Source organism: Anser brachyrhynchus, assembly GCF_964034855.1.
Source record: "Anser brachyrhynchus genome assembly, contig: SCAFFOLD_219, whole genome shotgun sequence".
NCBI lineage: Eukaryota > Metazoa > Chordata > Aves > Anseriformes > Anatidae > Anser > Anser brachyrhynchus.
In genome coordinates, this window is record NW_027663887.1 from 132,693 (window position 1) to 145,028 (window position 12,336).

The following is a 12,336-nucleotide window of genomic DNA, read 5'->3' on the forward strand; positions in this document are numbered from 1 at the left end:
GACATTGAAAAGATAGAAATGTGAGATTTTTCAAAATCTTTATTGTTGAATTACTTTTAACCCAATTCGCATAATTCGAGCATCTTCTTTTTCCGCACAAATAGTCATAAACAACCATATGGCTAATTGCTTACCTAAAGTGTATTCCTTTTTGAACAAGTGCAGCACTGGCTGTATCCCCGTTGGCAAGCGGTGTGATGCCGTGAGTGTGGAGGTAAGGCCTCCCGTCCACATCCATACCATGCACGTTCCCGTGGGATGGTTCCCCACGAGCCACGTAAGGTCCCAGGGGCTGGCACATGAGGTGCATGGCTGAGGGTTAGCGTAACCCCAAGGGGTGCAGCCGTCATCTCATGCTCCGCAGTGCAAACTGAAGCATGGTGAGTGGAGGGCAATGGGGAGGTTTGCTCCCTCCTGACAGCAACCAAAATGCTGACATAGGTGCACACGCTGCATACCACTTTCTTGTGGCCCTGTTCTTCACATCTTGAAAGGATATCGAAGAAACATCCCTTCATATCACTTCTTGCTCCTTGTGATCATTGTTGAGGTTTGAAGTGCTTGGGGAGCCACGAGGCAGGGGCAGGTCAGCCTATGCTGTGCCCCGCAAAGGTTGCCTCCCTCCACCTGCCTTAGCACAGTGGGACCTGGGCACTGCTCTCTGCTTCTTTGCAGGGCTGTAGTTTGAGGGGGAAGAAGGACTGAAAATTCTTGGGTATGTTATCCCTAAGTACAACGTGACACTGGACTGACAGGTATATGAAACAACTCAGATTTGCTTCTTGCTTGATTTGGCTTCAGGCATTTGAATCCAAGTCTCCCACCTATGAGGACAATGCTCTGGAAAATCTTGGCCCTGCTCTCAGAAGGACTTTTTCTGTGCTTTCACCAGCTATGGTAGCATCATGCTGTGCTGTGGCATACCCACAGTGATCAGCCGCATGTGCATGCATCCCTTAGCACCAGCACAGCAAGGTAACTGAGCTTGGGCAGTGTGAGGCGTTGGCTTATGGGTCGGGATTGGAAATCCCGTTAGACATCAGCAAGGTCCAGTCTGTATGGGTAAAATGGTAAGCTACAAGGTGCTGCAAAATTGGGAAGTATTGTTTTGTGGTAGTAATGATTAATATTAATAAGCATAATAGGTTTTCATGATGTGGACAGGGTGAATAGCGGAATGGATTCAGGTCTTTTTATTTTCTTCTCAGCTTGTTATTATCTAGAGAAAAAAAAAAAACAACAACAAAACACAACACTAATTACCAGAAGCTAATAGCTAGTGTGTTACTTACCCTCTTAATTAGTACCCTAATTATTAAGTGCAGTGATAACCACTAGTTAGAATGTATTTGCTTTTTAAGACTTTCTTGTTTATCTGTCTTCCTGCTCTGTCTTTTTAATAACAATGACACCAGCAGAGTAGCTGCAGAGAGAATACCAATAATTTCCCCTTGGGAAATGAGTCATTTTGAGCCTCCTGAATGCTGTTATGATTTTCATTCTGTTGTAAAATGCTTTTCACCTTTGTACTGTTGCCTTGTGTTAGGTTCTGACATGAAAGCGCTAACACTTGAAATTGTGAGGATGAACCCAGGGGAGCAGAAAAGGCCACCTCAGTGGCACAAAATCTTGCTCAAAGTCTTCCATGTGGGAGGCAGGAAGGCTTCTGAACAACGTGGAAGCCCATCTCTAAATCCTGCCTGTCTCTTTGGCTGCCCATCTCAAAATGCTGAAGCGGTCAGTGAAATATTCCCCATCATGTCTGTTTAAAGTCACAGGGTCGTCGTGGGATGTGTTTCTCCTGGTCCCACTGGTAACCTCTTGCTCTCCATCCTGTGGCATCCAGGTGCTAGGGGCTGCAGTCCCGTGTCTCTGCTGCATCCCAACGTGTGGCGCCCGCTTCGAGAGGAAGGGGTGGCTGTGCAGAGTTCATCCATGCTCGAGTGAAATGGCCAGCAACTACTTGTGGATTCTTAATAAAATAGCCATTTGAATGGAAAATTACACCTAAATCCCTGCCAAAAATCCTGTATTGAGGTGATTGGTATTTATGGGCCACTGCCAGAAGCTGTTATAATACAACTTTTTTATGGAGTCTTATTAACTCTTTCCAGGGAGCAATACATTCTAAGCAACTGAAGCCTATTGAGTTACAATTTGTCACAGAGGGGAGGAAAGATCTCTTGGCTCCAGAGCACAACGTGCAGACATGCTCAGTTTGGATGTGCTGTAGCAAACCAGAAAAAGTACTTTGCTAGTTGTAAAATCTAATGGCAGGAGGAAGACATCCCTGCTCTCTGCCCTTGATTCTTGGCAGTGTGGATTACAAAATGCTGCTGCTTAAAGGGTGTGGATTAGAAAGGATGTTAACTACATGTACAGTTACTGTTTCTATAGCCTCATTAGTATGCGCGATGTTTCACACTGATTTGACATTGTCTCTGCCCTAAGGAGCTTGAAATTTAAAGGCAAAACCCTGTGACCATGTGAAATCTGAACATTGCAAGCAAGGCTCTCAAGAAAGGATTTGTGAGACTGTGAACAAATACATTTTATTCAACATGTCAAAGCAGGGAGCAGGCAGGGAGGCAGAGGTAAACAACTGGAGCGGAGGAGAAAAATAATGAGAGAGCCCTAATTGTTGTCAGCTTGATTCCAACCTTGCTCACCCAGACAGACGTTGCTGCATCTTTGTCAGTAGAGGTATTTCTGATTTGCAGCAATCCAAGTGAGAACATCTTCCATGCTTTTATCCAAGTCATCTGCTGCTGCAGTGTTTTCAGACCCGTGTGTTTTGTTTTGTTTTTCGCCTCGCTCAGTATTTCTGGGCGCACAGGGTCCCTGAAGGAGCAGGAGGCAGGATGGGCAGGCACCCGGTGGTGCTTCTCTGTGCAGGGGCCCAGGCCAAGGAGTGGCAGGGGGTTGTCTGTGCTCCCACATGTGGCAATTTCTTCCCGCACCTGAAGCTAGTCCCGTTTTTACAGGGGTGATCTTCCACATATGAACCTCATGAGGTTCAGCAAGGCCAAGGGCAAGGTCCTGCACCACGGCCAGGGCAATCCCAAGCACAACTACAGGCTGGGCAGAGAACGGATGAGAGCAGCTCTGAGGAGAAGGACCTGGGGGTGCTGGTTGATGAGAAGCTCAACGTGAGCCAGCAATGTGCGCTTGCAGCCCAGAAAGCCAGCCCTATCCTGGGCTGCACCAAAAGCAGCGTGGGCAGCAGGGCGAGGGAGGGGATTGTGCCCCTCTGCGCTGCTCTCATGAGACCCCACCTGGAGCCTGTGCTCAGCTCTGGGGACCCCAGCACCAGAAGGACAGGGACGTATTAGAGCGAGTCCAGAAGGGTCTGGAGCACCTCTGCTATGGAGACAGGCTGAGGGAGTTGGGGTTGTTCAGCCCGGAGAAGGCTCCGCGGAGACCTCACAGCGGCCTTCCAGTGCCTAAAGGGGGCTGCAGGAAAGCTGGGGAGGGACTCTTTGTCAGGGGTGTAGTAGTAGGACGAGGGGTAATGGCTTAAACTAAAAGAGGGGAGATTTAGGTTAGTTGTAAGGAAGAAATTCTTCACTCAGAGGGCGGTGAGGTCCTGGCATGGGCTGCCCAGAGGAGCTGTGGGTGCCCCATCCCTGGCAGTGCCCAAGGCCAGGCTGGATGGGGCTGGGGGCAGCCTGGGCTGGGGGCAGGGGGCCCTGCCCATGGCAGGGGTTGGGGCTGGGTGGATTCTTCCAGCACAAACCATTTTGTGATATTCTCAGTCATGCCTTTCTGGTCATAGTCCTTTCTTGGACTATGTCATCAGAAATAATGCAGTTGCAGCCCCAGTGTGGCCAAATTACAAGAAGCTGCTACCTGCAGTGTCCGTCTCTCCTCTCGTCCCTGTAGTGCTCCAAGCCGCTTTCCTTTCCTCCTCCTTACATCTGTGCCTTTCCCCAGGGGGAAGTGCAAGCCCCCAGTACTCCCACCCCACCGCTGCCTTGGTGACCTGCCGGTGTCCGTTTGGGGACGCACGCTGCACCCCTCCTCTGGCACGAGCTGCAGAGGCCCCGTGAGCAGTTTGCAGGGCGTTAAGAGCCAGCGCAGTTTTCTTTGCATGCACGGGCTGGAATTGCAAAACAGCATTTTGCAGATCAAGATGCTCGCCAGTCTCAGGGAACGTGCATACAGAAAAAAAACCAACACAGTGTGTTTGCACAATTGCTTTGAGCCTGCCAGCCTGGGCAGCAGCCGTAATGGAGGTGTGCGGTGCAGGCCTCAGCGCCCTGCAAGCCCGCACACAGACAGCGACGCGCCGTGTACATTCACATACCCTGTGCTCAGCCAGAGAAAACAGCAAGCTCAGGGCAAAGCCAGTACGCGCTGCAGGATAAATGAAGCTTGGAGGAAGATTACAACATGCCCGATGCCTTCCTGAGAATAGCAGCGATCACAGAAAATGAGTCGGGGGAGAAGCAAAGGAAGGAAGCTTTTTTGGTCTGTGATGCAGGGGTCTGGAAAACAAAGAACTCCCCCCCCACCTAGCCTGTTAATTAGGCAAAAAATTCTCCAAGGCAGCAAAGTGCCCGGGCTGGGGCTGGCACCCCGCCGAGCTGGCACATGCTGCCCCAGCACAGCTCTGCGCTGCCCGCTCGCCACGGGTCGGGCTGCGACAGCAGCACAGGTTATCGAGTGACTGAAAAGCTTTTCCGTTGTCCCCTTCTGATTACATGTAAGCCTCATTACTGGCAGCAGCAGATGTTTGTTTCCTTGAACGACACTCAGACTGGAGAGGTGTGTGCTTTGCTTTGTGGAAGACCTAATGTGAACAGTACTTTCTGATCCCCCCGCTCTTGGCAGTACTGCAAGAGACAACAGGCTTGAAAAAAAGCTTCCCTTTCTGTGCTGGGTTTATAAACATCTCTGTAGCTACACTAATATCATGGGTTTCCTTTTTTTTTCTTCTTCTTCTTTTTCCTCCAGAACTGTTCTACCCAAAAAGGTGTTGCAGGGAGAGCTGGAAAGAGGAAACAAAAGACTTTTTGTTGAGGCTTCGGCTCCTCGGCACACGCTATCAGCACTCCATCTGCTCGCTGGGCCCCAGCTCCCATGTTCTGGTCACCAAGAGTGAGTGTCAGGCCACTAAGGTCATTTATTTACATGCCAAGTAAATGCCACTCAGCTGTCTTCCCAGAGAGGCTGAGGTTGTCATGGTGTTTCCCACATCTTTTCAGTACATCTTTATATTGTGTACTCTAACAGCCTTTCTCAATCCTGCCTACCGCAGTTAAGCTTTGGCTTTTGAGTCTCTCTTTTTGTATCCATGTAAGTGTTTCCATGTAGTTATCTTTTGCAACCATCTATTTATTAGCATCCTCTAATACAAGATTCTCTTCAAACATGATGTACATTGATATGAAAGCAGGTAATTGCTTAAAACTGAAAATGCCTGTTGGTGTTGCAGCATTTAAAAAGAAAAAGCTAACGGTTGCTAGGATGGGGGCTACTATCAATTCAAATTTTGCATGAATTTTGTGCTTTCTAGCACAAAAAAAATGTATGCACTTGTAAGATGTTTGCACACACAGAGATACCTCCGCTGGATCTAGCACCTCAAGTTTCTCTGGGGCCTCTGTGATCTCTGGTTCTGTGAAGATTTTTAGCCACTGTACTAATAAATGGTGTGCATGAATGTTGGGGAAGAGAGTTCCTTCAGGGCTGGTCTGCTCTGAGTGGCCTGAAATTTCATAACTGTTCACAATAACGGCCCGTGGGCAGGAGAGTCTTCCTCTGCAGGGTGTGCTGGGAAACTCATTTCTGGGGGTGGCACTGCTCCCTGGGAAGGAGCGCGTATCGGTGTGATTTCCATGCACAGAATGGAAATCTTTTGTCCTTTCTGGCTGCCACAGAACTGAGTTCAGAGATGTTCCATACATTGTGCTGCATTTCTCTCCCTCCAAGCCTCAGAAGTGCAAGGAAATGTAATAATAAAATTTTTACAGCAGCAGGAGCCCAGCTGAACGGGTAATTGTCACACCATATAAAGGTATTTGAAAAGGTGGAAGGAAAAATAAACTAAATGTCCTCCTTTTACTGGGGAAACATATTATTATTTATGAATAATTTTCGTTGTTGAAGGAAAGTGTAAGATACAATCAGAGAGACCATAAAACAGGAAATGTATAAAGTGTTATTTACATTACATTGGAGAAGAGGAAATCACTGGCAGGGAGAATGCTTATTTTTTTAAAAATACAAAATCAACTTCTTTAGAATTGCATGCTTAGATTAAATTCTGTACAAAGAATAATCCGTAATTCTTCCTGCAATAGAAATGTGACTTCTGGTGATGCTAATGCCTCTGTCTCCGGTTGTGTTTGTGTCCATGAACCATGCAGCAGTCTGAGGCTTCAGCAAGATTCTGCTGTGGTAGGAGCGGAACAAACCTGGAGCTGAGGGAAAGGCAGTTTCCAAAAGGTTTCCTGTGTATAACGAGTGACAGACACGACGCGACAATATCAGCCAGTATCAATAGCAGCATGGCTGCTGTCGGAGCATTAGCAGACCAACAATTTCCGATGTTATGACTGATGCAGTAAATACACTACCAACGTGTTTGCTCGGGCTGAGAAGCTGAAAGCCTTGGGTTTAAGAGGTGTGTGTCTGTGTGTTCATATAAATACACCCTGTTAATAGCTGGTGGATAATTTTTACTACCTCTTGCCACCAAGGATTGCAAATTCTAATTAGTGAATGTGTTTATCCCCAGAAAGACCCTGGCTCTTGCAGGCTGCCAGCCTCGCACAGTGCTGCTCTGTTGCAACAGCCCTGCCTTTCCTCTCCCAGCCCCTCGCAGTGCCCCACAGATTGAAGTCGCCAACGCTGTAGCCAAGGACAGCTTTATCGACACGGAGGTGTGCACCCCTGTACAAACAAAGCGGTGTTAGCCCTACAGATGCTGCTGTCGAGGCGGCGCAGAGCCACGTGCCTGCCTCCTGAAGCCTTCCCACGGCTGAACCGAGCCGCTCGCACTCAGCTGGGCGGAGGAGGGAGCCCCAGGGCCTCCCGGTCCAAGGACGGCTGTGTCCCTTGGGGAGCTCCAGAGGCAGAATAGGCAGAATAGGCAGAATATTTTGGGGGGGGGGTAACTGGGGTCACAAATGGGTTTGGGGGAGTTTTCCCCAAATTTGGGGTTTTGAGGGGTCCCAGCAGCAGCTTCGGGGGGATTTCACCCCAAAATGGGGGGGGGGGGGCACAAATAGCAGCTTTGGGGGATTCCCCCCCAAATTTGGGGGTCTTTTGGGGGGGGGGTCCCCAAAAGTGACATCACGGGGAGGGATTTGGGGGATTTTCACCCAAAATTTGGGGTCTGGGGGGGGGGAATCCTACAGGCACACCACAAGCAGCGTTTTTCGGGGAAATTCCCCAAATTTGGGGATTTTTGAGGAAATTTCCCCAAACGTAGTGTTTTCTTTGAGGAGGGGGGCCCCAAAACGGGGTCGCAAGCAGCGGTTTTTGGGGGAAATTCCCCAAATTTGGGGGTTTTGCTGGGGGGGGGGGTCCCCGAAAAGGGGCCACAAGCAGTGGTTTTGGGGGAATTTCCCCCGATTTTGGGACTTTTGGGGAGATTTCCCCAAATTTGGGGGGTTTCGGTGTGGGGGGGGTCTCAAACGTGGGTAACAAAGTGCAGGTTTTGGGCGATTTCCCCCCAAACCTTTTTGGTTTTTTTTTAAGGGGGTGTCCCCGTGCCCCCCCCCCCTTTGTGTCACAAGCAGCAGCTTTTTGGGGCCGTTTCCCCCAAATTTGGGGCTTTTTGGGGAAATTTCCCCAAACTTAGTGTTTTCTTTGAGGAGGGGGCCCCAAAATGGGGTCACAAGCGGTGAGTTTTGGGGGAATTTCCCCCAAAACTTGTGGTGTGCCTGTAGGATTCCCCCCCCAGACCCCAAATTTTGGGTGAAAATCCCCCCAAATCCCTCCCCGTGACGTCACTTTTGGGGACCCCCCCCCCCCCAAGAGACCCCCAAATTTGGGGGGGAATCCCCCAAAGCTGCTATTTGTGCCCCCCCCCCCCCATTTTGGGATGAAATCCCCCCGAAGCTGCTGCTGGGACCAAATTTGGGGAAAACTCCCCCAAACCCATTTGTGACCCCAGTTACCCCCCCCCCCAAAAAACCAACCCTTATTTTGGGGAGAAATCCCCCAAAACCCGCAGTTTTGCCCCCCCCCTCCTTAAAATTTGGGGGAAAATCCCCTAAAAAAAAATACATTTCTTACCCCTGCGCCCCCCCCGACCCCGAATTTTGGGGGAAATCCCCTAAATCCCGCTGTTTGGGACCCCCCCCCCCACCCTAAACGATTTGGGGGGGGCATTTTGGGGTCCCCCCCTTACCTAAAACACCCTGGGGGGGGCATTTTGGGGTCCCCACCCCCACCCTGAATGATTTGGGGGGGGCATTTTGGGGTCCCCCCCTTACCTTTAGGGCCTTGGGGGGGGCATTGTAGGGCCCCTCCCACCCCAAATGATTTGGGGGGGGGATTTTGAGGACCCCCCCCCCCCAAAAATCATTGGGGGGGGCATTTTGGGGTCCCCCCCCACCCAAGTGCCTCGTTCTCCCGGGGGGGCCCCCCCCACTTCTGCCCCCCCCCCCGCCTGTACATAAACGCCGCTCCCTCCCGGACCCCACCGTGGGTTTTTTTTGGGGTGGGGGGGCCCCGAAAACAGCCCCCACCCCCCCCAAAAATTGGGGGGGGGGGGCACAGACGAGGCGGGGGGGGGCGCTGCAGTTCAAACATCTTTACTGTGGGGGGGGTCCTTCAACTGGGAAATATTGGGGGGGGGTAAAAACCATGGGGGGGGCCAAAAACCATGGGGGGGGCACCTGGTGGGGGTGGGGGGGGCACCAGGGGGGGGGATCACTTGGCGGCGGGGGGGGCGGCGTAGACCTGTGGGGAGGGGGGGGGGGGGTGAGTGGGGGGAATTTGGGGGGGGGCACAAAAGGGGGGGGATTGGGGGGGGCACCCAAGGGGGGGCACCCAAAAGGGGGGGGGGGGATTTAGGGGGGACAGCACCCAAAAGGGGGGGGGGATTTGGGGGGGGGCACCCAAAATGGCGGCGGGGGGGGATTTGGGGGGGGGGGGGGAGCACCCAAAAGGGCGGGGGGGGATTTTTGGGGGGGGCCAGCCCCAAAGGGGAGGAGGGGGCAAAAGTGGGAGAAGGATTGGGGGGGGGGGGGGGGGGGCAAAAAAGGGGGGAGAATTTGGGGGGGGGGGCTCCAAAAAGGGGAGGAGGATTTGGGGGGGGTACCCGAAAAAGGGGGGGGGGGCCAAGGGGGAGAATTTGGGGGGGGAGGGGACACACAAGGGGGGGATTTGGGGTCCCAAGAGGACAACTGGGGGGGGTCACACACCCAGTGTGGGGGGGGGCACGCCCCGTTTTGGGGTCTCAGCTCCGGCAGGGGGGGTCCCGGGGGGGTCGGCGGCGCCTCGGTGCCCTTGGGCTCGGGGGGGGCGCTGGCCGGGGGGAGAGAGGGTGGGGGGACCCCGAAATGGGGGGGGGAATCGCACAAATTTGGGGAAAACTCCCCCAAAGCCATTTGTGACCCCAGTTACCCCCTGTGAGAAACGCTCCGTAGCCAACAACTTGGGCTCAGGCGAGGAGCTCAGCGAAGCAGGAATTTATTCGCGATTGCAGTGGCGGGCGCCCCACGAGCAGGAGAGCGCACCCACTAGTTCCAAAACCCAGTTTATGTACTTTTTGATGACGGGACCCTCCCCAGTTTCCCCACTGAGTGGGCAATCCAGGCTCACAATCTGTCTGATGCTTCCCAGACAATGCCTGGCCTTCAGTTGCCGGCCTGTTTTTGGGATGGCAATGTTTTCTCCCCTTGTCTGCCTTGACTTAACACAGCGATTTCCACCTGATCGCTCTAAGGAGGCTGGGTGTCTGCATTTTAGGAGGTCACCTGCTGAGCTTTCTTATCACTGTAAGCACATCTCAATACCCCATTCCTTCCTTCTGTACCATGTAACACTGCAAAAACAACATTTCTGTTCCCACAGGGGGGGGGTCTTAGTGGCTATGGGGGGGCCTTAATTAGGGTTAGGGTCTGGAGAGAGAGAAGGCGCAGAGTCCTGTTGTGTGGGGTTGCATAAAGGCTCCCCAGGGGAGTTCAGGTGTACCCAAAGGCTTCGGAATGGGGGCACTTTTTGATGGGAGAATCGGGGGACTGCTCCACGGCACTCGTCTCTCCCTTCCACTCAAGAGCGCCTTGCAGACGGCTGCTGGGCACCTGCAGTGGCACCGTGCTGGTACAAAAGTAAGCGTGTGTGGAGCATGCTGCGATCTACCTCTTCCTTAGTGACCTGCAGCGACTGGAGGGGGCTGAGGCAATGAAGCTCCGTGCTGTTCCCTCGGGCCCCCAGAGAGAAGAGATCAGCGCCTGCCCCTCCACTCCCCTCCTCAGGAAGCTGAGGGCCGCCGTGAGGCCTCCCCTCAGTCGCCTCTTTCTACCTCTAGTCTTAATAGCTGTTGTTCCACTCAGGATGGTAGTGCAGCAAAAAGTAGTATATTACACACTGTTTGCATGATGTAAAGAAATAAATAAAAAACACCACAATCTGGTAAAAACTGAGCTGAGCCTGTCCTTTAAAAAGGGGAGAATATGCTACGGAAAGGAAGAGCTGTCTTTGTAATTGCTCAGCCACTCAATCTTGCTATCGTCACCAGTGAAAAGCCGTTCTCCCCGTGTGCTGTGCCCTCGTGAAACCCCCCTCCCCAGAGCAGAGCATCCAGCTGTGGGGCCCAGCACAAGGGAGACTTGGGCAATGAGCTGGGATTTTTTTCTTGTACCCCTTGAGGAGAGCTGAGCCGTGGGAGCGTTGGCATGGGGCGCCCTGGCCAAAATCGGCCATCCGTGCAGGGTCAGGACCTGAGGAGGGCTGGCTGTGGGGAGCCTGGCCTCGGCCCAGGATCAGGAAGGGCCCGCGCTTGTGTGTGGCTGCGGCACTGCCAGTTTGAGCAGGGGGTTCTCGGGTGAGCGCTGTGCAGGGTCGCTGCCGCGCTCACAGCCCTTCTGTCTGCTCCTGCTGTGCTGCTCCCCAGCTCCCTTCCCCTGCGTTCCCTGCATGGTGGGCACAGTCTGGCTGACCCCCAGCACCGAGGACCCTCAGGCTTACTTGTCGATCAGTCACAAAGTCCTGCTGTGGGTTCCTGGGTGTCGCTGTACATAAGACCCGGACTGCTGTGCTGTATTATTCAATATTTATTGAAAGTGTGGCCAAGGCTGCATCCCGGGGGGGGCTGCCCCAGCCCTTGGAGGAGGGTGGAGGGGGCCGTGGGGGCGGCGTCTGTGCCCACGAGGACTGGTGGGTACTGGGCCGGTCGTGCACCTTCCACTGATCCGCTGCCGGGCTTGGGGGCCGTGGAGGCCGGGCTGGTGGCAGGCGGGCCGCTCTTCCAGGCACTGATGGTGGCTGCTGGCATCGGGCCTGGCTCTCAGGCGTACCACGGTGGTCAGGCTGCCTGTAGGGGCTCACGGAGCGGCTGCGGGTGTCAGTCTGGGCTGCCTGGGCTGCGGCGAGGCGCCTGCGGAGACAGGAACTTGCTGAGGCCGTGCTGCGGCTGCGGTGCCAGGCGGGTGCGAGGCAGCAGGGTGCAGGCACCCGGCTGTGCGTGAGCTGTGGGCACACAGTGCTCTGTGCAGAAAACAGGGTGCCCTGTGCCCTCGGCTGGGACTCTGCTCCCCTCCACATCCTGCCCCAGCTTGTCTCCTCCCCAGCGCCTCGCCAGCCATCCTGACCTGCCTGCTCTGCACGTGCTGTCCCAGCAAGAAGACCTGGCCCCCGCAGAGACAGGGGTCCACAGCCGGGCTCAGCACGACCGGGTCCCAACAGCCACCGGCTGCCCTTTTTCAGAGCGCCTTGCAAGGACCAGTACTCAGCTCCCTGCCCGGCCCTGGCCCTGGCCCAACAAGGTGACGGCCTCGGCTCCCTGTTCGGGGAGGTGCTGCCCATCCGCTCTTTGGGATGTGTAATTAAACACACAAGCTCTGTGTGTGCTGAGGACACGCACGCTGGCAGCGCTCAGGTGCGGCTGTGACACACCGACTGCCCCTCTCCAAGGCAATGCCCGCAGCTGGCAGGGCTCATCCCCATGCTCCCAGTAGCTGGCACACCTTGGCTGAGGCGGACACCTGCAATTCAGGGCATCCCAGAACAGGGTGCCTTGTGCTGGGGGGGAACTGGCACTGCTGCGCTTCTCTCTCTGATGGCACCCTCTCTCAGCTCCTGCATTTCTCTTCCTGACCTCGCTTTGCCTACGGCTGTCCCTGGCTCTGCTCTTGCTGCGGAAGGGCCAAGCTTCGC

The 12,336-nt window shown here is 53.9% G+C and overlaps 1 protein-coding gene and 1 long non-coding RNA gene across 52 annotated transcripts in view; one reads left to right on the plus strand and one right to left on the minus strand.

Moving 5' to 3' along the window:
- Positions 1-7,744, plus strand: part of LOC308186713 — a 114,347-nt gene extending 106,603 nt beyond the window's left edge. Inside the window, exons 27-30 of one of the 2 annotated variants that reach the window (XR_013944200.1) lie at positions 802-975; positions 1,547-1,813; positions 4,957-5,100; positions 6,372-7,744. This is a non-coding gene — a long non-coding RNA (uncharacterized lncRNA). The remainder of the gene's footprint in view (positions 1-801; positions 976-1,546; positions 1,814-4,956; positions 5,101-6,371) is intronic. The other variant, XR_013944201.1, reaches the window with a different exon arrangement.
- A 3,475-nt stretch (positions 7,745-11,219) lies between these two features.
- LOC308186704 (uncharacterized protein) overlaps positions 11,220-12,336 on the minus strand; it is a 79,857-nt gene continuing 78,740 nt past the window's right edge. For all 50 annotated transcript variants that reach the window (XM_080608854.1, XM_080608843.1, XM_080608878.1 and 47 more), the window contains one exon: positions 11,220-11,557. In XM_080608854.1, the coding sequence (XP_080464980.1) occupies positions 11,224-11,557 (334 nt within the window). In that variant the 3' untranslated portion in view covers positions 11,220-11,223. The remainder of the gene's footprint in view (positions 11,558-12,336) is intronic.